Source organism: Patiria miniata, unplaced genomic scaffold (assembly GCF_015706575.1).
Source record: "Patiria miniata isolate m_02_andy unplaced genomic scaffold, ASM1570657v1 HiC_scaffold_5, whole genome shotgun sequence".
Classification (NCBI taxonomy): domain Eukaryota; kingdom Metazoa; phylum Echinodermata; class Asteroidea; order Valvatida; family Asterinidae; genus Patiria; species Patiria miniata.
In genome coordinates, this window is record NW_024037072.1 from 20,294,374 (window position 1) to 20,318,386 (window position 24,013).

Sequence of the window (24,013 nt, forward strand, 5' to 3'; positions counted from 1 at the left end):
TAGCAAAGAAAGCAAGAAGACCTAAAAAAAATATTTTTGCCTTTGAGAATTGTATTTTGAGAATTTAGATGACAGGTTTCAATGTACATAAATTTAATTGTACGCGTACGGTAAATTGTAAATACTTAGTCGGAGTACTTTAACCATTGTATATATTTGAAACACGGTGTTTAATTCCTCTGAAATCGGCAAGTGATGTGTCTGTAATGCATTGTCAATGTCTTTTAGTTTTAGTATAAATTTTGGTGCCATGGTTTGATGTACTAGCCCCACTGTTTAATATCCATAGCAGTTCTAACATTTACAGGGCACTATACAGGCCCTGGTGTAGTATAATTATAACATACCTCTTGCTGATTCTTTATCCTGGTTGGCTGAAACACGGTAACGTGGGGTTCACTAATATAGGCTAGTGCATGATATTTGCGTCGGCGTGAACTAGACGCGCCGGCAAGACATCGCCCGATCGGACACTACACAAAATGTTTGACTGGTAACAGCGCCCTCTGTTCACCTTATTGTTGAATTGCTTATGAGTTAAATGAGACTGAAAGGTTTGCATGGTGGACATGATCAATGAATGGGAGGTTTGCGGTAACACCAGGTGAATGATATCTCTTTGTGAGTTGTGTGGTTCTGAGAAGAACCAGTTGGTTTAACTCCGAGAGACTTGAGTTAATTGTTGAATTAAAACAGTTCAATTATAAGTCCCTGAGAAGTTTATCTTCTATATATTTTGGACAGAGGTGTGTTATAAAACACATATAGTCTGGTATAATTCGGTCACTATAGTGCAGCGGTGCACGTCCCTTGCAACCCTCACTCGGACCTGTGAGTGACCAGAAGAGGGTCCTTCGGCCTCAGGAAATAGGACCCTCTTCTGGTCACTCACAGTCCCTCGGGGCGCATAGACGTGCACTAGTGACCTCATTGCCAGTCTATACGTGATATCATATTAGCCTTTTTGAAATATGATGGACTCAATATTAGGGCATTATTTGGAGTACGTAAGCTCTTTTGTATTCGATTCATACTCAAATTTACCCATTTCAAATAGCGCCCTCCTATTGTGTCCGCCATGCTTTAAGAAGGCTTATTGGCGGGTACGTATGGAGGAGTGCACTATTGGTAATATTTGGTACTCAAATATTCATGCCACAAACATGAGTAGGATATTAGAGTTGTTCCATCTTTAATTGAACTTGGATAAGACATTACTAAAAATGAATATAGATCTTAATAATGCATAATTTGTCATGTTTTCTTAAAAACTGTCTTGAAAAAAAAATAATTTCAATTTGTTTAATGATTCTAAGAGCAACGTCAATCAGTATCTTATTTGAAATGTCAAAACAAGTTGCTTGTAAAAACTGTGTTATTGGACTCGTATCAACCCCACTCCTCCCCCCCCCCAAAAAAAAACCCAGCCTGAATATTCTTATTGTGAAATAAATTGATAATGGTTAGTTGATTAATTGAAAATGGTCAATGCAGAATTTCATACTTACTTCTTCAAAGTACATATCCACATTGTGTCAGAAGTCTTAAATAACCACTCGCAAACTCTTTAAGAGCTCACAAAGATTCATTTGTTTGGACACATCTCAAGCAAAAGCATTCCAGTCCTGTTTCTTCCTTGAAAATTTTGCTGCACTTTCAAACTTCCTACCCGGACCGACAGGCTTTGTCTGTGCCCCATGCACCTCTGGTGCTGCTCTTTTGGACACAAAATGGATTAAAGTTACCAAGCCTACTTGGCTATGTCTGGCAGTAACAAGTGTACATGAGAATTAGTTGCTGCAGCCGCTTCCATAGGCACATGTGAAATGATCTGCCATAGCAATTTGGACGCAGCCTTAGGCCAAAAAAAAAAAGTCTCCGGTTTCTGGTATGGAGCTTGCCCACAAAGTGGTGCGGCGACGCGGCTTTTTTTTTTTTACCTGATTTTTTTGCTTCAAATGTGTGCTGATGACTGCAAATGGTGCCCGACTAAACTTAGTGCAAATATATGGGAGTCCAGAGAGGCCACATAAAGCTTATTCTCGACCATAACCCAATCTAAAAACACGTTAAAATTGTGCAGCAGCAGGATTCCAGTCAAACCAGTGAGTTTGGCGGTTTTGAGACATCATCTTTCATTGAAAAAAAAAACGTTTTCATTTTGCCGACGCGCATGGCTACGGCGACGCGCGCGCATACCAGAAACCGGAGACTTTTTTTTTTGGCCTTAGTGCTCGTGTCGTCCTGGATGGCGCCCTCAAATTATCGATATCCCAAAGGAAAAAACTGTGTAAAACTTAGTTGATTATAATTATACAAAGGGTTCAATTCATCAACAAGATTAAGGGTCGAGGAAATGGGTCCGGGAATTTCTGTTTCTTTTCTTTTCCGCCTGTGTACGGATCGAAGCTTAAAGTATCTCGGAAAGACGTCCTTCCGCTTTCCGAGATACGATATCAGGGAAAAACGTCTTTCCGAGATACGAGATGTCTGAAATGTATCAGTATTCCATTTTTCTGAGATACATTATCAAGGAAACGCAGAAACTTGGATGGTCACTTTAGGCTTCCGCACCTGTGTATTCTGACTGGATTTCTGATCGCAGTGACAGATATGAATTGGCATTCGTCGTCATGAGCACCAAGTGTAACAAATCAATAATCCCGTTTCCCATCAGAGCCTTTCGCTGCCCCAACTAAAGATGTCGCCAAGACATTTTAACAGGATCGTCAATACCGCTCTATCCTGAGGCGAGGATGATGGCTAATCACGTTCAAAATATCTGGTGAAGGAAACGAAAATGTGGCAAAGCTTTGTTGGTAGGTCAGCACAGTTTACGTCCAAAAGCCAGTGTACGGGCCTACGTATTAGCCTATTTGAGGTATGGCCGACACAATTTCTGAGAGGGCGTTGTTTGGTTTGGGTAGGCCTATATACAAAAGACTTTACCCAAATCAAACCTCTTATTGTGTCTGCCATACCTCAGATAGGCTAATAGTACACTTTGAAGTGCCGCACATTGTCATGTGTGCATGTCACGTGCACACGGAAGTCCGTCAAATGAGGCCTCAAAGAAATTGGAAATTACAAGTACACTCAGGTATGGGTTGCTCTGCTTGGACAAAGTACCGTACGAGGGCGCTATTTGATTTTCGCAAACGGCGGGGAAAATACAATGTTCACATGCACGAACAAATCAGACAATAATTGGTTTTTTTTTGGAGGAGTGATCATGGAAGCGATATACCATTTGCAAAGGGAGGCATGATTTTCTAAACAACTGTCCAATAAAGTCAACTGAACTGTGTAACTTGATTAAAAAAAATTAGTCTGCAACTTGACTACAAAATCCATGTACGAATTCAAATAATCTACGCATTAACCGATCACTTTTTGAATTGGAGCATAGCCTGAAAAAGCGCCCGTTGCACGGAACATTGTACACGGAGGCACAGAATGGGACAACAAAGCATCGGTAATAATTTGCATGTAGCTCGCAGTGAATAATTTATCGACTATAATCTGTTGCCATGACACGATGAACAATATGGCTTCAAAATAAATGATTAAACACGCAGACCGTACACAAAGGGATTTGTAAAGGTTGGCCGACCCCCCCTCCTCCCCCCCCCCCCCCCCCGTGTAAAATGTCTGGCTACGCCTGTGACTTTTATGAAGAGTAGCCACACCGGAGCGAGATTTGAGATGCATGACGCCCTCAACGTTCGACGACTCTTTCTGAGTCTGTTACCTGCATGGTTTGATTGGTCAATGATATGGAAGCACTGATATTAGGGCGGCGCAATGCATGATTGGGTCTTTGATCCGAATTGCCAGCCAAATGGACGCGTTCGTGATAATGAGCAAGTGCACAGCATCGCACGATGCAGTGTTCAAGAGACTGGTAAATTAACAGCGGCAGTCACCAATCTGTGCATGGAGAGGTACGTCGCGTTTGCATCGAATTTTGGAGAATTTCTTCGGTGGTGGCCGGCAGAGTCAACTTATCAATACAACTGGTTTTCTCTTTGCCATGTACTGTGGAGTGACAACCGTGGTTCGCATGCTCGGGATCTGGCACCGATGAGCCGTAACTAGTGGACAATAGCGCAAGACGCACGAGGATCTAAAGTGTACAAGTACAACTCTTCCTTGGTGCAAGGGGAACCTGAGGAGTGCGAGCTTCAAAGGTCGATTCGTCTCCCCGCCTGCAGACGATCCACTAGATATTCCAGAATTAAAAATTGTCCTCATCTGTCGCAGCACCTTCCATGTAGATCAAGTACTCAAGAAAACAATACATGCGCCATCGCAAGTAGTACTTCCATCAACGTGAGATCCGTGAGTTGAACAACGAGCTTGTGGTTTTCAATGCAAACGTGAAAAGAATTTGCTTTCTGTTGCTACTTCAAGGCTGTTTCTCTGGCTACGGAAGAACCAAGGGAACAGTTCCCCCGATTGTAAGCATGGAAGCAAATAACACTACGGTATCGAACGTGACCATGGTGACTGATGAGGTGGAGATGTTTGTGGAGATGCATCCAGCCTGGATCGCTACCATGTGCGTCTTCTACATCGTGGTGGGATTCCTGGGCGTCTTTGGTAACTGCATCGCTCTGGTGGCCCTGGCAACGACTCCCAAGCTTCGTAACACCTGCACGGCACTCATCGGCAATCTGTGCGTGACGGACCTGATTACCAGTTTCCAGCTGCTGTTCATGATGACTCCAACCCAACTCCTCAAAGGTTTCCCCGAGAACTTGCTGCTGTGCGCGGTGGTCGTGTACCTGCCCACCACCACCTACAGCGTGTCGCTGACAACTCTCATGTTCATCGCCTTCAACAGGTACCTCCTGATCACCCGTCCGCGCACCTGCTACCGGGCCTGCTGTGGTAGCAAGCAGGTGGTGCTCATCATCGTTCTGATCTGGCTCATCAATTTCATGATTTTCATCCTGCCAGCTATCACCGGTACACGAGAGGTGATTTACGACCGCGAAGAACAGGGCTGCAAAACCGAGACAAACTGGTTGGTTGGCACAATCATGTTTTCCTTTTACGTCGTTGTTCCCGCGTTCGTGGTCGTACCACTGCTGTACGGGTTGACCATCTGCGCGGTGAAGGCCAGCCACCAGCGGGTGCACGCCCGTGGTACCACCGGTGCTGTGTGCGAGCAGCCCTCGGCGCTCCCGCCTGGACATGACGGGGATGCCAGCGTGGTCTCCACCGTGTCCAACTCCGTGAAGAACAACAATCAGGACGACAACCCGGCGAGGCATCCCCGTTTCATTAGCAAGCGAGATATCAACCTGACCCGGCTCCCCATCCTGATTTTCATTGTCTTCGCCGTGTGTTGGACGCCGCAGCTCATTAACCACATCTGCAGTCGCTTCATGAAAGTATCCGTCTATTACCGTAAGGTTGCCACGCTCTTCATATGGGCCAACTCCGCCATCAATCCGTACCTGTACGCGTGGTCCAACCGAAATTTCAGACAAGCTTACCAGAGGATTCTGAAGAACTTGAAGGAGTGAAGTCCAACTGTAAGGCTAGACTCTAAACCAAATTACAAGGCTATAGACTCTAAACAAATTTGTAGGCTAGGCTCTAAATCATTTTGGCTAATAGATGAAATGAGAAAAAGTCTGTTTTGGAATCAGATGAGCCAGTTTTCTAAATTAGTTAAAGGGATAATGTATTTTTTTATGCAGTCCTTGTAAATGCACCTTTGTGTCTCATTTAACCTTATTTTCATTTTTATGTTGCCATTTTAAGGGCATTTTGGTGCCTTTTTGGTTTTTATGCTAATGCAAATTTGCATATTCATGACCGGAAGTGTGAAGTCATTTTAGGCAGAAACCTCTATTTCAGCGCCAAAATTCGCCAGAATTTTGGATATTTTCTTTTCTTTGGCGATTCGTTGATGTGTCAGTACATGGCAGTATTAGAGCCAGTGAGCAAAATTTTATTTCAAATGGTTTCATTGAGCTAATTTGGGATTCACAATTTGAACAGAAAACCCAATAATCTGAACAGTGTCCTCCTAAAATGACATCACAGCAACAGCACCCTCTTTTGTAAGGAAAAGCATGGACAATTGTAAATGTTTATAAAAGTTAACTTTTCAATAAAGTTAACCAAAAGGGGATGTCCAATAGTTTTCATAGCTTTAAGAGGAGTAGAAAGTTGCACAAAATATGTTCCCATGTACAATCATGTCATGAGCCCTAATGTAAACTTTGGTGTAACGCACAAGTGACCAGGAAACAGACTTGAGTTTACCAGGCTTCAAGAAGCCTCTTCGCGACATAAGCAGGTGAAGCGCTGTAAATCATACCGGTACTGAACGGAACTTCATTTGTCCGTTCATGGTCGTTACTTGCTTGAAACAGTGGCTTGCATGTACTTTCAGTATTTCTGAAATAACGAGGTAAGGGGCTATTTAAAACGTATATGTGAAGAAAAAAAACAACCACAGGATGAACTCAAAAATGCTACTATGTTCTGTATCGATTCGAACTTACCTTAAAATGGTTAAAGAAGGATATTAATGGCTAGAATTATACAGACCATACACGACTGTTTTTTTTTCTCACAAAGGATTTCATTACGGGCAGCTGATAAAACAACTTGGGAAATGAAAGCAAAACCGTATTTCGATTGTACAGGGTGAGTAAAAAAAAACACGAAACCCAAATGTCGGGACCATTGTTTTATTGAACTTCTGCATGTAGCACTTTTAAAATCTAGGATATGAAAGCCCAATTCATAAGCTTTTTTAGTACAAGAATCATTCAAATCACTTACGTACTTTTCAAGTTACGGAATTTTAAACACAACCACCGTTTTAAAGTTCTGTCCACGGATCACACAAATGGTGTGCGTTCTTTCAGCAAACCGAAAACAATTCACACACATCCCTAAGCGATTTGTTTTCGTTTTGCTGAAAGAAGACCTACCTTTTGTGATCAGTGGACAGGACTTTAAAACGGTGGTTGTGTTTAAAAGTCCGTAATTTGAAAAGTACATAAGTGATTTGAATGATTCTTGTACTAAAAGAAAGCTCATGAATTAAGCTTTTATATTCTAGATTTTGAAAGTGCTACATGCAGAACTTCACTAAAACAATGGTCCCGACATTTGGGTTTCGGGGTTTGTTTTTACTCACCCTGTATATGATGATTCTTCATTCATCATTATACACATTATTAAAAATTATATCAAGGCTAAATTCACACTCTTGTAAATAATGCAGTATCGGACTATACGTCCGTGCATTTGTTTCAGCAAATTGACAGTTTGGTTATACTATTTCCAGACATATCTGATGTGATTATTGTGCGCAATTTTCTACACATTGAAATGATATGATGATGTTTTTTTTCAATAGACATATTGTCATGCGTGGTGGATACTGAAACCGAAGGTCTTGCTTTCAAAGCAGCGCGATTGGATGTGCAATTATTGCTCATGTGGAACAAATGAATGTCAGAAATGGCATTGAAGCGTCATTTTGGCGCTCACAGACATCATGTCATGATATATTGAAGTGCTTGTACTACGTAATTGAAGGTTGCAAAACACGTATGCGATGTCTGACATATGCAATTATTACATACTAAACATATTGATAAAATGGCAGCTAAGTTGTTTACACAATGTCTGGTTGCACCAAAGCGAGTTAAAAGTAAAAAAGATGTCAAGTGACTTCAAATTTGAGCTTACAAAACTTCACGATAGAAGTATGTCACTTAAAATGTCGGACACATATTGTCTTCTGTTTATCAATAGCTAACAGTTTATGAAACAGCTATGAAAAAAAGGTCTGATAACATTTTCTTAAAATAGAATTTGGTGTCGGTGAGATGTTTATATAATATTGTGTTCTGTCCTTGACCGTCCAAGCTTTATAAGCACTATACTCAGTGACATTTGTCGGAAACAAAAATCACAATCTTACTCGGGTGGGACTCGAACCCACGACAAATAGTTATATAACCTACTGTTAAACAAGATATAACGGAATGACAGACGTAGAATGTTTAACCAAAATAGATAATATAGGTATGGTTTGAAAGATACGCCTTTCCACTTTAAAATGAGACATCAAACACTTTCTTGCTATCACCTCATGCTAAAAATGTTTAGCATGTAAACATGTTTAAAAACTGATAGCAAGAAAGTGTTTAGAATTGTGTTTACTCGCTAAACACATTTTTTGTAGGCCAGGCAAATATCCACTCAGAGGCAATTATAGGCTACCTTCATTCCAATGCCTAAATTCGAAAACTTGGTCCCGTGGTCAATTTGACCTCTCTTTGAAAATTACTCATAACTCTGTCAAACATTATCAGATTTGGACGTTTGATGTCTCATTTTAAAGTGAAAAGGCGTATCTTTCAAACCATATCTATATTATTTAAGTTGATTACGTCAAGTATTCTGTTACAATTTTATTGAAAGTGAATATACAACATTTGATTTTGCTGTAATTTTCATATTATGGATGTATTTGGAGAGAATTATTTTATTAGCAAATGTTGATACACTGACCTTTTATCAGAATATGTGTTTATGCATGTTGGGAAAACCAAGATCAGAAGTGCTGTTCTTGTATTCTGGTCCCTGACCCTGCGGAGCAGTCTATAGATTGACTGGTCAGGGAACCTTACTAGATGGCTTGCACTTGTTTACGCACGTGCAACTACTGCAAACAACATTTTGACTGACTAAATTTGGAAAATATGGGGCTGTATTTAAAAAAAAAAGCATTTTATTCTAACGATGGTCAGCCGACCATCGTTGGAAATTGATACAAAAATTCCACTTTTCTTGAAAATGACAGCACACCAGGTGCCATGGTTTTGTGGGATGCTTGAGACTAGTATTCACGAATAGTCTAGGTAAGGCAACTAATTTAGTAGCTTTGTTTTTGATGTTTGCAAATGTTTTATAGTGCCTTTAAATTTTTAGTAATACTTACCCAAGTCGACTGAGAAATAATATGTATTTATAGATGCAGCAGCTGATGATAATTAGATGCCGCCATAAGCTCTGAGTTGAAGAGGCTGTTTCTTCCAAAGAGATTAATGTGCCGCAGTATTGCCTCTTCATATTCATTTGCAAATCCACCAAATTTGTTCAACCTCGTGCAGATTGATTTCCCAATTTTGAATCCCCCAGTGGCAGACTCGCCCGCAAACGAGATATTGAACGCTCGGGCTTTTATATGAACTCCCGCCTATACCAATAGACTATCATATATTACAGATATAGATGAGCCGGGATCCCAGGGCGATGTCGTTGGCGTCAAAGCGGAATAATAGTGATATATGGCAGTAATTGCCCAGGGTATATGGTTTAATGTATGGCCCATGGACTGAGGTATATAGCGTCCATTCTGGTAACTTGTTTTTAGTTAATGGATTTACCCGATGGGCCCGTAGACGTTGCTGGGATAAAGCAAAGAAGACCCATCATCCCCTCAGCATAATGCTCGACCAAGTTCCGCATGTGGGAAACAAATGGGGCTATATAACATCAGAGAGTGCGTCACGTGACGAATACACGCGCGGATGTGCCGCCAGACGAAATTTATATAGTCGATATTCCTGAATGTATCTGTGCTTGGAATGAAAAAAAAAACACCAAAGAGATGTGTATAAAGTATTATTTGCTGCACAATTATAAAAGGCTTTTTTTCCCATACTGATTTTGGTCAATGACATTTTCTGGTCACCTGTATGAACAATATAGTTTTCTCCACATAGGGGCCTAGTTGTTTGAAATTATTAATTGAAGTTCCGCCGACTGAGCTACATTTTTTATTATTGCAAGCAGTGTATGAATCCCCAACATTACTGGCACAAAAAATTTGATTTCCCTTCTTTAATTTGTGTCAATGATGAGTTTGTTTTTAATATCAAAGTAGTCCTAACTAATAAACAAACAAAAAAATAACTCTTTATGGAGCATGCTTAAAACAAAAATGCCCATGTCTATCGGGTTGATGAACCGACTGACTCCCCATTCAATTAATATAGGTTTTCCAAATTATTTTAACACTTATATTATAGAAATTCCTGCAAAAGTAATTTATGTTTTGTTGTTCTTGGTAATATTTGCACTTTTCTTTTGGTGACTGCCCTCTGAGTTAAGCACACCTACTTGGTCTGTCACATCATGCGGACGAATATGCCGAGTTGTGTTCGAGGACACGAACACATTTTTTAGCACAAACCAGACTCATTTAATTATCACAAGGTTCAAATATATTGCTGTAAGACGAATTCGATATTGAATGCTGTCATTCGGCAACGAATATTCTTGTTCCGACTTTTGTAATTGAATGAAACATGACCACATTGATTTTACTAAAAGCATGTGAATTTCATCTCAGACGAAATACAATTTTCGAATTGGCGAATTTGAGTGAAGAAACGTTTTAAAACAAAGTTTCTGGTCAGGACTTCATTAAGATATATAGGAGACCGTGGGCCTTAAGATTAAGGGAATGTAGGAGGCCAGCATCAACTTCATGTAATTGAACATTGGAACTTACTTTCACTTCCATAACACTTGGTATGGAAAACTTGTGAAGATTTTGCAGTCATGATATTTACGGTCCGAAATTCTAAAAGGTAGTTTCCGATATTTGGGTATCACCTTTTGGTTTTATCTTCGTTCTTCGTACCTTGTTAGTGTTGGTTTTTTTGTTGGGGGGGGGGGGAGGGGAATAATTACCCTCAGGTTTTCTTTCAAACGAAGCGGCGCATGAATTTCCAACTTGGTATGAACATCAACCTTGATACAGAGATGTGCAGTCTAGTGTGACGTCATGATGGCGTCGTCATGTATCAAATTACAAGCGATTTGAGTTAAAACGTGACCGATTTGTATCAGCAATAACTCATGTACATAACGAGGAATCATATTTGCACTTTGTGATCTGATAGACCATACCATGGTGAACTTTGTTTGTTTGAAGTCGCTTGACATTTAATTGACTTCCGGAGTTAAACACGGTCAAAGTTAAGTGAGTTGAGGATACCAACAGAAGCGTAATATTAAAACAAACTGACCTTTTCCTAAACAGTTAAAGGGATGGTGATGAAACCTTGTACAGGCATGAACCCTTGTCCAAGAGGAGGAAAATTTGGTGACGTCATCACGAAATATCAAACTATAAGCGATTTAAGACCAAAACGTGACAAATGTTTTGAACTACATGTGTAACTCTTGAACTGAATTAAGTACAGTGTTTCTTTTTTATGTGAGGTGGTAGATAGTGCTGTGGGCAACATTTTTTCAGTGTTTCTGTTTGGTGGGGCATTGCCGGCTTGTGTTCTTCGACAGAAATCTTCCCATTTTACAAGTCAAGTCGATGTCAATTTTGCATGTAGAAATTGGAAATAAAATCGGTCCATGCCTTTAAAATCATCAAAATAATGTAGAAAAAAATACACTGTTTAAACAACATAATTAATACTGAATACTTTCTATGGTTCCATGGGTTTAGGAAAAACGCTTATCTCTTTCGAGCTTTTACGGATTTCTATCTGGAATAGTTGTTATACTTAACTCAGATGCACTCGCTGACTCTACTGAAGTTACATTTGACAGTTTCCAGTCAAATCTGGCTACAAGTATTACAAGTTTCAGGGGTGCAAGGAGTGCCCTTGGGTTCAGTGTTTGAAAAGCAAATCGTGAAATCGAGAAGAAAAATCGAGGTTTTTGTTTAGTATGTATACATTATTGTGTTATAATGTAGCATCGAAGTATCGGCAGTTCTCTTGTTACCTCTGTCGATAACTTGCCTCCAGGTATATGTTGAATCCGCTGCTCCCGCCCAAGCGGTCTGATGTCATGGAATGTACAGGATTCCATAAATTATTCCATGAAAAAAGGCCAGGTGTAAACAAATTTGATTTGAACGCGAGATGGTGCTGCTTTAGTCATTTTTATTGGCGTAGATATTATGGCACCTGGTGCTTCACTTTGCCTCTTAACGGCACTTCGACACATTCAAATTGTGTAATTGGCGCCTTGTCACGGCGGGCCCTCACGGGGAAACAGCTGGATCTTGTTGCGATTTTTACATGTCTGCTTCTGACACGTATATTGTCCACTTTATAGGTGCATACAGCAGTGACGGTTCTACGGTGGGGGGGGGGGGCCTGGCCGCCAATTGTGATTAGCCCCCCCCCCCCCAAAAAAAAAAAAATTCCATTAAAAAAATATGCACTAGCGAAATGTAAGAATGTGACGTACATGCGAACGGTCTCCCCCTAAATAAATAGTCGTGAGAAAGGTGCATTTGTACACTTTTAGTTAATATAGTGTGCCTGATTGGGGGATTTTATCAGCGCTCCCCATTGAAAATATGGCACGAGCACACCCCCCCCCCCCCCCACACACACACTTTTTGAATTTCGGAGGCCTAAGTGACCGGAGAAAATAACCGGTCTATATATTTCAGCACGCCATTCTGAAAAAAAAATTGGTCATTAAGGTACCAGTCCTTTGATACCAGTCCTATCTTCACGTTGGGCAAGGTATTTCTCGTTAAATCAGTGCCTACGTGACTGTGTTAAATAAGGGAATAAATGTGAGTTTGGGAGGTTTTAAACACTCTGTTTAAGACTGGTTGGAGTCTGGATGCTGATAATTGCCCGAGCAGAAGGAATTTAGAACTTTGAAATACTGACTCACTGGTAGTATTGCGTATGGACGGATTGTGCCAATAAATGGTAAAAGGCACTGGATTTCATATGAATCCAAATTTCATGTGACACTGGAAAAGTGTTAAAGACCAGCCAGCCGGTCGTTATCATCCGTTTAAGACCGGCCATGTGACGATAATGAAAGGAATCGTGTTTCAAAGAAGCATTTTTTTTTGACGTTACATTTTTGTTCTACCTGTGAATCGAATTGCTTTCCTGATACCGTTGGACGAATCAAAATTATGAGAACTTTTATATTAAAGGGGTCTTGATGAATATCAGAAGACAGTGGCGGCACCACACTCTAGAAAAAAAATATTGGGTTTTTTTTTGGGGGGGGGGGCAAGAAAATATTGTTTTTGAGAGGAAGTAAAAAAATAATCTGATGATATCCAAAATCAAAGGGGAAATTAAGTAAGGAAATTGAAGTTGGCTGCATAATATCTATGGCTGTATAAATGCATGTGTGGCGTGTTTTGTCTTTATGTGGGATGCTGTGGTCCAATGGTTACGGTGTTCGACTAGTGTGCCGTGGTTCCAATGAGTTCCAATCCTGACCATGGGAACATGGTGAATGTGCTCTTGAGCAAGGCACTTTACCATTATTGCTTCGTCCTTCGGATGGGACGTAAAGCTGTAGGTCCCATGTGTTGTGTAATGCACGTTAAAGAACCCAGTGACACTTATCGCTGAGAGAAGGGGTTTGCCCCAGTGTTTCTGGCAGTGGCTGCAATATGCGCCGCAGCACCTTGTAAACTCTTATAAGGTGCTACATAATGGGTCTCATATTTCTCATAAACTTAATTTACCTGTCTTTAATAATAAACATATTTTCCAGCGCCTTGAGTACCTAATTTTTGGTAGATACGTGCGCTTTATAGGACCCCGGTATTACTAATTTTGATAGAATGCTCTCATTGGCCCAAAGTGCGTCCACAGAACTTATGATTCACTCTCTACCTTCAACTTGTTATGAATCTTAACAGCAAAAAAAATAAAATAAATGAAATTAATAATTTGTACATAAAGTGTTGGGGAAAACTGGGGGAGGGGGGGGGGGGGGGTGGCAAGGAAACAACTAGGGGAAGGCAAATACCCCCGTAGCGCCGCCACTGTCAGAAGATGACTTGGCGTCATTCAGTTTTGAGATAATTATGTGAGTCGATGGGTGTAACAATTCGTATCATTCAAACCTATCAATCCCAAGAGATAATATACAAAAATGTATGTACTTTTATTTTCATACTTTATTGTATATTGTCTACATCAGTGTACTATGTGTATTGTATATATTTAAACAAGAACGGTGAAAAAAAAGAAAATAAACGCTGACATTTATTTTCCCGCTTTTTATGTGGTTGAAGCACATTTGCAGTGCGGTATCGACTAAATTAAAACCACCTGGCGTTGAAATAAAATAGTTGCTATATGTAATTATCATTCGATTGTTATTAAAAAGGTTATTTGGTCCCTTATAACAGTTTTCGCGTGTGGGTGTTTTATTTGGCTTTGGTAATGGATAGACGAGAATACACACATTCTAAATTAGCAACGCCTGTACGTATTTCCACACAATTAGGAAAACATATTTAAACAATAACTGAACTAAATCATTACAGCAGCATTTGCGTGTGAATACAGTATTTGAAATATAGCTTTCCGGATATTCTTCATTGTGTCGGTGGCGTATTGCATTATTTAATCAAGTCAGGTATAGTGTCCAGGTTGTAGATATTACTTAAGAATATCCTTTCAGGGTGACAGTCCACGTGGGCATTATTATCTCACACAGATTGTGAATGAAAAATGACACTTTACGGAGAAGCGATGTATCTAAGGAGATATTTTACGTTACAGTAGCCCTGGTATATACACCACAAAGTTGATTTATTGATTAGGATGCTTACACTACACTGATCGAGGAAGCACTTTATCACAAATTCAATTGTGACTTTAGTAAACGAGGAGTTTAAAACAGCGTTTTGAGCAAGAAACATATTGAGCAGGTTAAAGCTCTGTATTTGATTGAGCTTATAAGAGTTACAACTGGCAATATGTTACATGCGCCACAGGCATGACGTTATAGATGGAAATGTACATCCATCATCTTCATTGATGGAAACACCAAAGGCGAAAGTTTGGTTTAAAACTGATTGGATGTTCAACAGTTAACTATATATTGGCTGAAATTCGTACTATGGTATATGAGTAATACAACCACCACTGAATACACGAAGAGCGTGCGTATAACATTTAAGCCATTTTGTCCAAAGCTTAATGTTATTTTTTAAAAACATTTTACATGTAGGCCTATGTTTAAATGTGTTACCCCAGGTGGTTCAGAATGCCAACGCAGAAATTCTTGTTTATTCGCCGTTGCAGTTTAAGCTTCAGGCTCTATTTCCCCAACCCGACTGTAAATGCCTAATCGTATTAAAAGCTGAAAGCGTATCAGCGCACAAGGATATACGACACCCGTGTGTGTTTCTACAGTCTTCTGCATTTCACGGGGATCAGGGCAGTCACTCTGATTACCTTGAAAAAGCTTTGGTATCTCAGCGGCTCCCCTTACCTATCGCATTAAAACCAGCTAGAGTAGGCCAGAGCCAAGATGACTGAATGCTCCACAAGCAGCTGAGGTTGGGAGAAAATAGCAAAGTACATCAGTGTTATGGAAAGGGGCGAAGATGGAACACTGTGCAAACACTCTCCGGCAGTTATCTCGTTTCTGATCAAGGACTCCGTACCTGCAGACAGAAGACGTGCTTCAGGCACAGGTACTGATATCACAGGAGTACAACATCGTAGAGCAGCAATGTTTGTAAGGGCCTCATGGGGTACGTGTGCTATCCCCGTACGAAAAGTTAAGTAGTCATCAATTAAAACCCTGGCTGCAGCAAAGATACTATTTTGTTGCAGTACACATCACGTAATGATTCAATAACTCCGGAATTTGTTGGGCACAAAAAAAAAATCATGTTTCTCAAGTTCTTTATTCCCAAATAGCTATATTGACAGCAAACACTTAGGCCATAATTGAATTTTGACCCCTGCTATTTTATAATAATACAACCTGCAATACGGTTAATTTGCGAAGTTCATACCAGGCGTAGTGCCTACTACATGTTGACATTTTATGTACAGTACACGTATATAGATATTAGTGTCTATTTAGGTCCTGTACCTCCATAATGTTCTCGGCCGGACGAGAGCAGGACCGGGGATGGTAACCTGACCCACGATCTATAAAGAGATGCCAGGTGATCTTGAGGACAGGGAAGCAGACTATACAGGGAAGCAGACTATACCCGTAAACCACATTATCAAACTACAATGTGCCCCATATCGAGTAGGCCTACTAACGGTTAAGGTTTATTTTTTTTTGGGGGGGGGGGGGGGGGTGGGGGTGGGGTGGGGGGGGGAGGGGTGTTCTCCTGATCCTTTGTGGCGTTAGACCCAAGAGCATGTTGACACGATTTGTAGACGGGGGGGGGGGGAGGTGGCAGCGCTCGTGCTGAAGCCCCTGTCACACCTTTGCGTATCCTAATTCCTTATGAGTTCCTTATCAATAATTTTCAATACGCAGCCGTACGCTCAATTTACGTCGAAATGTTTTGATCACTTTGACTATGTGCGACGCACATCTAGCGTACAAGTAACGAATTCAGCGCATCCATTGCATATGAGATGCGTATGAGTTCCGAATGCAGTGCACAACATTATTTTTCGGGCTGCGAATAGGTCAGTATGCAGTGCGCATGCCGAGCGTATTCCGGACGCACCCGACTTATGCAGACCGCATGCTTGACGCACTTTCGAGCGTATTCCCGCCGCATTTCCGTCGCTCGCCGTCCAGCGTGCGTTGCATCTGCGCTGCAAGTACGCAATGTATACGTCCAATACAATCTCGTTTCTGATCAAGGACTCCGTACCTGCAGACAGAAGACGTGCTTCAGGCACAGGTACTGATATCACAGGAGTACAACACCGTAGAGCAGCAATGTTTGTAAGGGCCTCATGGGGTACGTGTGCTATCCCCGTACGAAAAGTTAAGTAGTCATCAATTAAAACCCTGGCTGCAGCAAAGATACTATTTTGTTGCAGTACACATCACGTAATGATTCAATAACTCCGGAATTTGTTGGGCACAAAAAAAAAATCATGTTTCTCAAGTTCTTTATTCCCAAATAGCTATATTGACAGCAAACACTTAGGCCATAATTGAATTTTGACCCCTGCTATTTTATAATAATACAACCTGCAATACGGTTAATTTGCGAAGTTCATACCAGGCGTAGTGCCTACTACATGTTGACATTTTATGTACAGTACACGTATATAGATATTAGTGTCTATTTAGGTCCTGTACCTCCATAATGTTCTCGGCCGGACGAGAGCAGGACCGGGGATGGTAACCTGACCCACGATCTATAAAGAGATGCCAGGTGATCTTGAAGACAGGGAAGCAGACTATACAGGGAAGCAGACTATACCCGTAAACCACATTATCAAACTACAATGTGCCCCATATCGAGTAGGCCTACTAACGGTCAAGGTTTATTTTTTTTTTGGGGGGTGGGGGTGGGGTGGGGGGGGGGAGGGGTGTTCTCCTGATCCTTTGTGGCGTTAGACCCAAGAGCATGTTGACACGATTTGTAGACGGGGGGGGGGGGGGGGGGAGGTGGCTGGACACCATTTTCATATAGAAGGCGCTGTTCAATGCGGACTATCAGGCACAGCATCGGACAATAAGTGGCACTCTTAAACCCGGCAAAGTTTCCGAGGGACGATTTCGCCTACCGGGCAACGATTTTGCCGACAAAACCTATTAGTGGGGGTGTCTCGACACCCTCATTACCTCTTGCAGCGCTCGTGCTGAAGCCCCTGTCACACCTTTGCGTATCCTAATTCCTTATGAGTTCCTTATCAATAATTTTCAATACGCAGCCGTACGCTCAATTTACGTCGAAATGTTTTGATCACTTTGACTATGTGCGACGCACATCTAGCGTACAAGTAACGAATTCAGCGCATCCATTGCATATGAGATGCGTATGAGTTCCGAATGCAGTGCACAACATTATTTTTCGGGCTGCGAATAGGTCAGTATGCAGTGCGCATGCCGAGCGTATTCCGGACGCACCCGACTTATGCAGACCGCATGCTTGACGCACTTCTGAGCGTATTCCCGCCGCATTTCCGTCGCTCGCCGTCCAGCGTGCGTTGCATCTGCGCTGCAAGTACGCTATGTATACGTCCAATACAGGCGGCTCATATGCTGACGGGGTGCGTCACGAGCACATAGCGTACTCGTAACGCACTCGACCGATGCGGGACCATTGATCTCCATATACACAGACTATGGAGATCAATGTGCGGGACCGATGCGCTGCGTATTTATAACTTATGACCTGCGTAACAGCGTACGCAGTGTAGTTTTGTGCATGCCCAAAACTATCCTGCGTACTGGGCCGTACCATGCGTATATCTGCGTACATAAAACCTACACAAAACGATAGAGATGCATATGAGGTGCGTATATTGTGCGTACGACTGCGTATGAAAAAAAATGTCGATGCGCAACTCATAAGGAATTAAGATACGCAGAAGTGTGACAGGGCCCTGACTTCGGCAGAAATAACTACATGTACGAGTACAGAGTTGGACGGTTTTTTTTGGGGGGGGGGTGGCGGCCCAAGGGGGGGGGCGGGTTGCCGTACCCCCGTCCCCTACATCCGCCGGTGTTTAGAATCATGAACGAATGAATCAGTGAGGGAAATGAAAACATTCGTCACGATTGAAAAGTTTGTCAAAAGACACCATAGTTTACATGAACATGCAAATCAAAATGAAGTTACGTGGAGTTGTTGACTGATCAATGTAAAGCCCCTGTCACACTTTTGCGTATCCCAATTCCTTATGAGTTCCTTATCAACAATTTTCAATACGCAGCCGTACGATCAAAAACGTCGAGATTTTTAGATTACTTTGACATATGTGCGACGCACATCTAGTGAACAAGTAACGAATTCAGCGCATCCACTGCGTATGAGATGCGTATGAGTTGCGTATGCAGTGCGCAAGTTCGCTATCTGTGCGTTTCTCATAAGTTACGAATAAGTACAATGCGCTGCCCGCTCGCAGGACGAGCGGTACTAATTTGTGCCATACGTCGCTATGTATACGTCCAATATAGGAGGTCAGCGTATTGCCGCGTATGAACGGCTTATCCCTCACGAACACATAGCGTACTCGTACCGCGCTCGACCGATGCGGGACCGATGCGCTGCGTATTTATAACTTATGACCTGCGTAACAGCGTACGCAGCGTAGTGTTGTTCATGCCCAAACCATCCAGCGTACTGGGCCATACCATGCGTATGCCTGCGTACATAAAACTTACATAAAACGATAGAGATACATATGAGGTGCGTATTGTGCGAACGACTGCGTATGAAAAAAAGTCAGTGCGCAACTCATAAGGAATTAGGATACGCAGAAGTGTGACAGGGCCCTAAAGGCGTGCAGAACATCTTTAAGAAATGGAGGGTTTTCTGGTAAAACGTAGGAGCGGCAGTTAAAACCTGTTGATTACACACACAAAAACCTGTTGATTACTCTATAATGTGCAGATGATAACGATTATAGGTAAATCCGCTTGAACCCAGCAAAGCAATGTACGAAGGAACTGTAGTATATAAATCGATGTCAGTATTACAGGGTGCAGATGTGCGGGGATTGTGTGCAATTGATTCCAGCGTATAACCCCTTGCAGCTAACTCAACCCTTTGCACGCTGTTTTCATTCGGATCATTAATTGGCCTCTGATCGGGATTGGCAAGCGGAAGATTTCAGGTCATTTGCGATTTCGTTCACAGACGGTTGGGTAATGATGTCAGGTTCGTCAAAATAGGCTGGGACTGTTTATGGCGGATCCGTTGTCAGAAAATTGCATCTCAGTATGCCACGTCCGTTAGGTGCGTCAGGCTTTTGTACCAGTAATAGGTCAGCAAAACAATCAGCTCAATGGAACCACTGCGGGGAAACTAATTTGCCAATACGACGCAAATGACTCCATTACCGGCACGTTACCATGGATTCCAGGTAGCGACTATAACTCCTTTGTCACACACTGTCTCGCTTCATTCGCTAATTGGTGTATGCATCGGTCAAACACAACTACGTAATGAATACGCAGACCACATGAGATCAGACATGCTCTGCAAGCAGTCGGTGACACTGATTAGTTAATTATATCGGAGTCGGCATCTTTACGCAAACACTGAGGATGAAGACCTTTAAAGGATACGCTTATCCCTCACCGACGGACCGTATTAAATACTGATCTCATGACTTGTGTAGGTGTACATTGATTGATTCATTATATTGGTATCGACATTTTTTACGCAAACAATGAGGATGAAGGCGCTTTATAACATATTTTTTTTTATCTCAAACATACATCTCCGAATTAAACCCGTAATAATGATAAGGCCCCGCGTATGGAATTGAATATCAGTGTCATATACACACAAACCTTTGCTTCACTGCTTGGTTAGGAGATTGAGGAGGAAGACGGGGAGAAGATGGGATACACTCCCCCCCCCCCAAAAAAAAAAAACCACCTGTATTGCTACACCTTTAAAAGGGGTTGTTTAGGGATCAAGTACCAAATACCACAGAATGTGCTGTGCACACTTCTATGGAAAAAAATTCATACTACAGGTTACTCCTCAGTAGTATTTTGTAGCATTAAGGTTAAGGTTTGTAGGACTAGAAATAAGAAAGATCAACGCTACACATAGTTTTGATAAAAGTAAACTAAAGTCAGGCCGGCGTTTGTCTCCGGCCTCAGTAGCATGATATACGACTGAGAATAGTTCTATTCCCCCTGGATGGGATGCCAGTCCATCGTAAGTTACCCCCAGCTAATGCCTGTACCCATTTATACTCCTGGGTGGAGAGAGGCAAGTGGGGGTGAAGTGGCTTGCCCAAGGACACAACATGTGACCAGCCGCTGTATTTGAACCCCTGACACTCTAATCAAACCACTAGGCCACTGGGCCACACTCCCCTCGTATATACGTACATGTATACAGATGTTGGATAATATTTGTTTTTAAATAAATGCTTGAGACTTTAGGGTGAATAATCTTTCTTTTTATTTGTATTCTATTTGCATCATGAGTCGTTTAAAATAACTGAATACATAACTTAATGAACACTTCTCTAGGCAAAACCTAATTTGATTTATATCACCCCGACGCAAAATTCCATCTTATAACACTTCTCTTTTGTTGCTGAAGCAGAAGTTATGGATGATGATACGTCATCCTCACCCACTCCCGTGGTTGCGGCAAAACCGATCTCAGACTTTTGATTTTCCTTTGTATATTGATTAAGCCGCCACTCTCTAAATTCTAAAGGGTGAAAATTCACTCCACTCGAGTGAAGATTCACTCCCACAGTCGGAAACCCGGGACTGGTTTACAGATGTTGGACTAGACGTTTGAGAGTGAAATTTCTTCAATCGTAAAGATCAAGGTTTCACTCGAGCTTCGACTGAAATGGTTCATTTTTTCAGACTATGTCAATCGAAATTGAGAGTGATTTTCACTCTAAACGTCTAGTCTAGTCCCTAATTTCACTCTTTGGAATTTAGAGAGCAGTCTGCCTGGTGAATGCATAACTTATGCAGCGCCATCACTTGTCCAATAAAAAATATTGGCGTTACATTATTTTTTTAAGGTTTTGATAAGAAGAAAAAAAACGGATAAAAGAAGATCGAATGGTCAATTTGCGCGTGTAAAAATACTACCTTAGAATAAATAAAAGACGTATTTTCTTTGTTATTTTGGAGTTCCCCCTCCCCGAAAAAATGTGCTACGTTTTGTTATCGAACAAACTTTCTAAATTTTGGGGTTTTTTTGTGACCTGAAAATAAGTCAGTTTTGCATTTTCCACCCTATCATGTTTGCTAATGAGGGATCTGTTAGTTCGCAAACGCACCCCACCCCCCTCCCTCCCCCAAAAAAAGCCTTTTAGTTTTGGGGAGGTTTGGAGAACGTGTCATGTTAAATGTAGGTTTTGGTCGTTTTAGTTTTATTAAGGAATGTAGGCCTATACGTATTTTAAATAATAATGCGCGGGTATCTAAAGCAGCTGAGGCTGTGTCAAGGGCGGATCCAGGGGGGGGGGGGGCAAAGGGGGCCATGGCCCCCCCCCCCCCAAAAAAAAACGAAACCAATTTTTTTTTATGTGACATCGCAATAAAGGCAGGCAATGAGTACACCACCATCTTTTCCTCATATCTAAAGCAGCTGAGGCTGTGTCAAGGGCGGATCGGGGGGGGGGGGGGCAAAGGGGGCAATGCCCCCCCCCCCCAAAAAAAAAAAACGAAACCAATTTTTTTTTTTTTATGTGACATCGCAATAAAGGCAGGCAATGAGTACACCACCATCTTTTCCTCAAAAGAACATTGGTTCAAGTGGTCAGAAATTGCCTCAGATCGCACCACAGAGCATCTAGAATCCAAATTTTTTGGGGGGCCCTTAAGCGGGACCCAAACCCCACGCCGTAATTTTTTTGACCCACTTTTTTGGGGGACCAAATTTCCCCCCCAAAATGGGTTCTGGATCCGCCCTTGGGCTGTGGCATTTCATGGGAGGAGTGGGGGAGGGGTTCGCTTGCCCAAGGGGAAGGCGGCCGCCCCTTACATCTACTTCTAAATCCGACACTAATAACCACGTCCTTATTTAGCCAGCCAGGCGGGCAGGAGGCGTAGATGTAATGGCTTGGCACCCTGGTAAATTGATGAAGACCAGGACAAAGATCTCTGTACAGCTCGCTGTGAACCATGCCATGTTTCTAGAGCATGCTGCTGCACTTTGCAAGAGTTCATAGTGCTTTCATCCCGAAAGTAATTTTTTTTACCCAAATTGTCTACTGAGAGCTCTTTAAATTACCTTGTTTATTACAGCAAAGTCATTAAAATGGGCATCATAAGACTTGTCCAATTACGTTCACAAAATGACTGTAGCAATTCTGACATGATGCGTTTCGCGACAAACGTCGTAGGCCTATAGAACGGAAAGGTCATTTGCCGATAGTGAAGCCTTTTTACTGCGTGATAACCATTTTGTCCAAATGGCTCTTCACCTTTTCAAGTTACAGAATTTTTAAACACAACCACCGTTTTACAGTTCTGTCCACGGATCACAAAAAAGGTAAGTGTTCTTTCAGCAAAACGAAAACAATTCACATGGGATGTGTGTGAATTGTTTTCGTTTTGCCGAAAGAACACTTACCTTTTTTTCTGATCCGTGGACTGAACTTTAAAACGGTGCTTGTGTTTAAAACTCCGTAACTTGAAAAGTACACAATACATGAGCGATTTGAATGATTCTTGTACTAAACGAAAGCTTTTGAATTGGGTTTTCCTATCCTAGATTTTGAAAGTGCTACATGCAGAACTTCACTAAAAAGAAATGGTCCCGACAGTTGGGTTTCGTTTATTTGACTCACCCTGTACAGGGCGAGTCAAAAAGAAAGTGACCCGGATTAAAGATTTTTGTTTTCTTAAAAATCAATCGAATTTGATCAATGAAGTACGTCGTAAAAGAGCATGTTCTTACACTCAAAAATAACGAGACGGCGGCGGAATTGATGATGACGTTGGTAACGCAAATGACTGTAACGATGGTAACGACGTTCACAGATGTAAGATATCGACAATATTCAGATAATAGTTAAGACTCCCACACTTTCAAAACTTGCCGAAGAGAGACTTAAAGCTTCTAGGTATTTTATTGCTACTAATTGGGAACTCATTTCTTTACGCAACATATCTACCACGACGTTGCAAGCAGTTTCCGATTAAATATTCTACCAAAGTATGCGCGAAATAATTTATTGTGAATGATATCGAAGCATCGATTCAAGATCATTTCCAATTTGTTACAAGTGTAGTACAAAAATAACAAAGTTAAATTCTGTAGTTTTACATCACGACGAATGCATTTTATTCGTGATTCACATTTACTGTTTTCAACTTCTCAGTTGTTTGTACATCTGAATCTGGACTTCAGTTCGCAAGTCAACGCCTTCTTCGCAACCCAGACATTCTTGCTTGATTTTGAAGATAAAGTTCAAAATGCAGCGACTTATCCGTTTACTCCCAGTCCATTTTAGTGTCCAATGAAGATGATATGACTCGATAACTTCTACTGACATCCATATTACATGCACACAGTATCAACGGCGGATCCAGGGAGGGAAGGGGGCGTAACGAA

The 24,013-nt window shown here is 41.6% G+C and overlaps 1 protein-coding gene across 1 annotated transcript; it reads left to right on the forward strand.

Annotated features, from left to right (window-relative positions):
- Positions 1–4,454: 4,454 nt before the first annotated feature.
- On the forward strand, positions 4,455–5,731 carry LOC119742062 (protein trapped in endoderm-1-like). The gene has a single exon (XM_038218077.1). The coding sequence runs from the start codon at positions 4,467–4,469 to the stop codon at positions 5,532–5,534; it is 1,068 nt and encodes a 355-aa protein (XP_038074005.1). The 5' UTR covers positions 4,455–4,466; the 3' UTR covers positions 5,535–5,731.
- Positions 5,732–24,013: the final 18,282 nt, after the last annotated feature.

What these genes read in the sequence shown, in the direction of transcription:
- LOC119742062 (XM_038218077.1), top strand. Translation starts at nt 4,467, where the DNA reads ATGGAAGCAAATAACACTACGGTATCGAACGTGACCATGGTGACTGAT.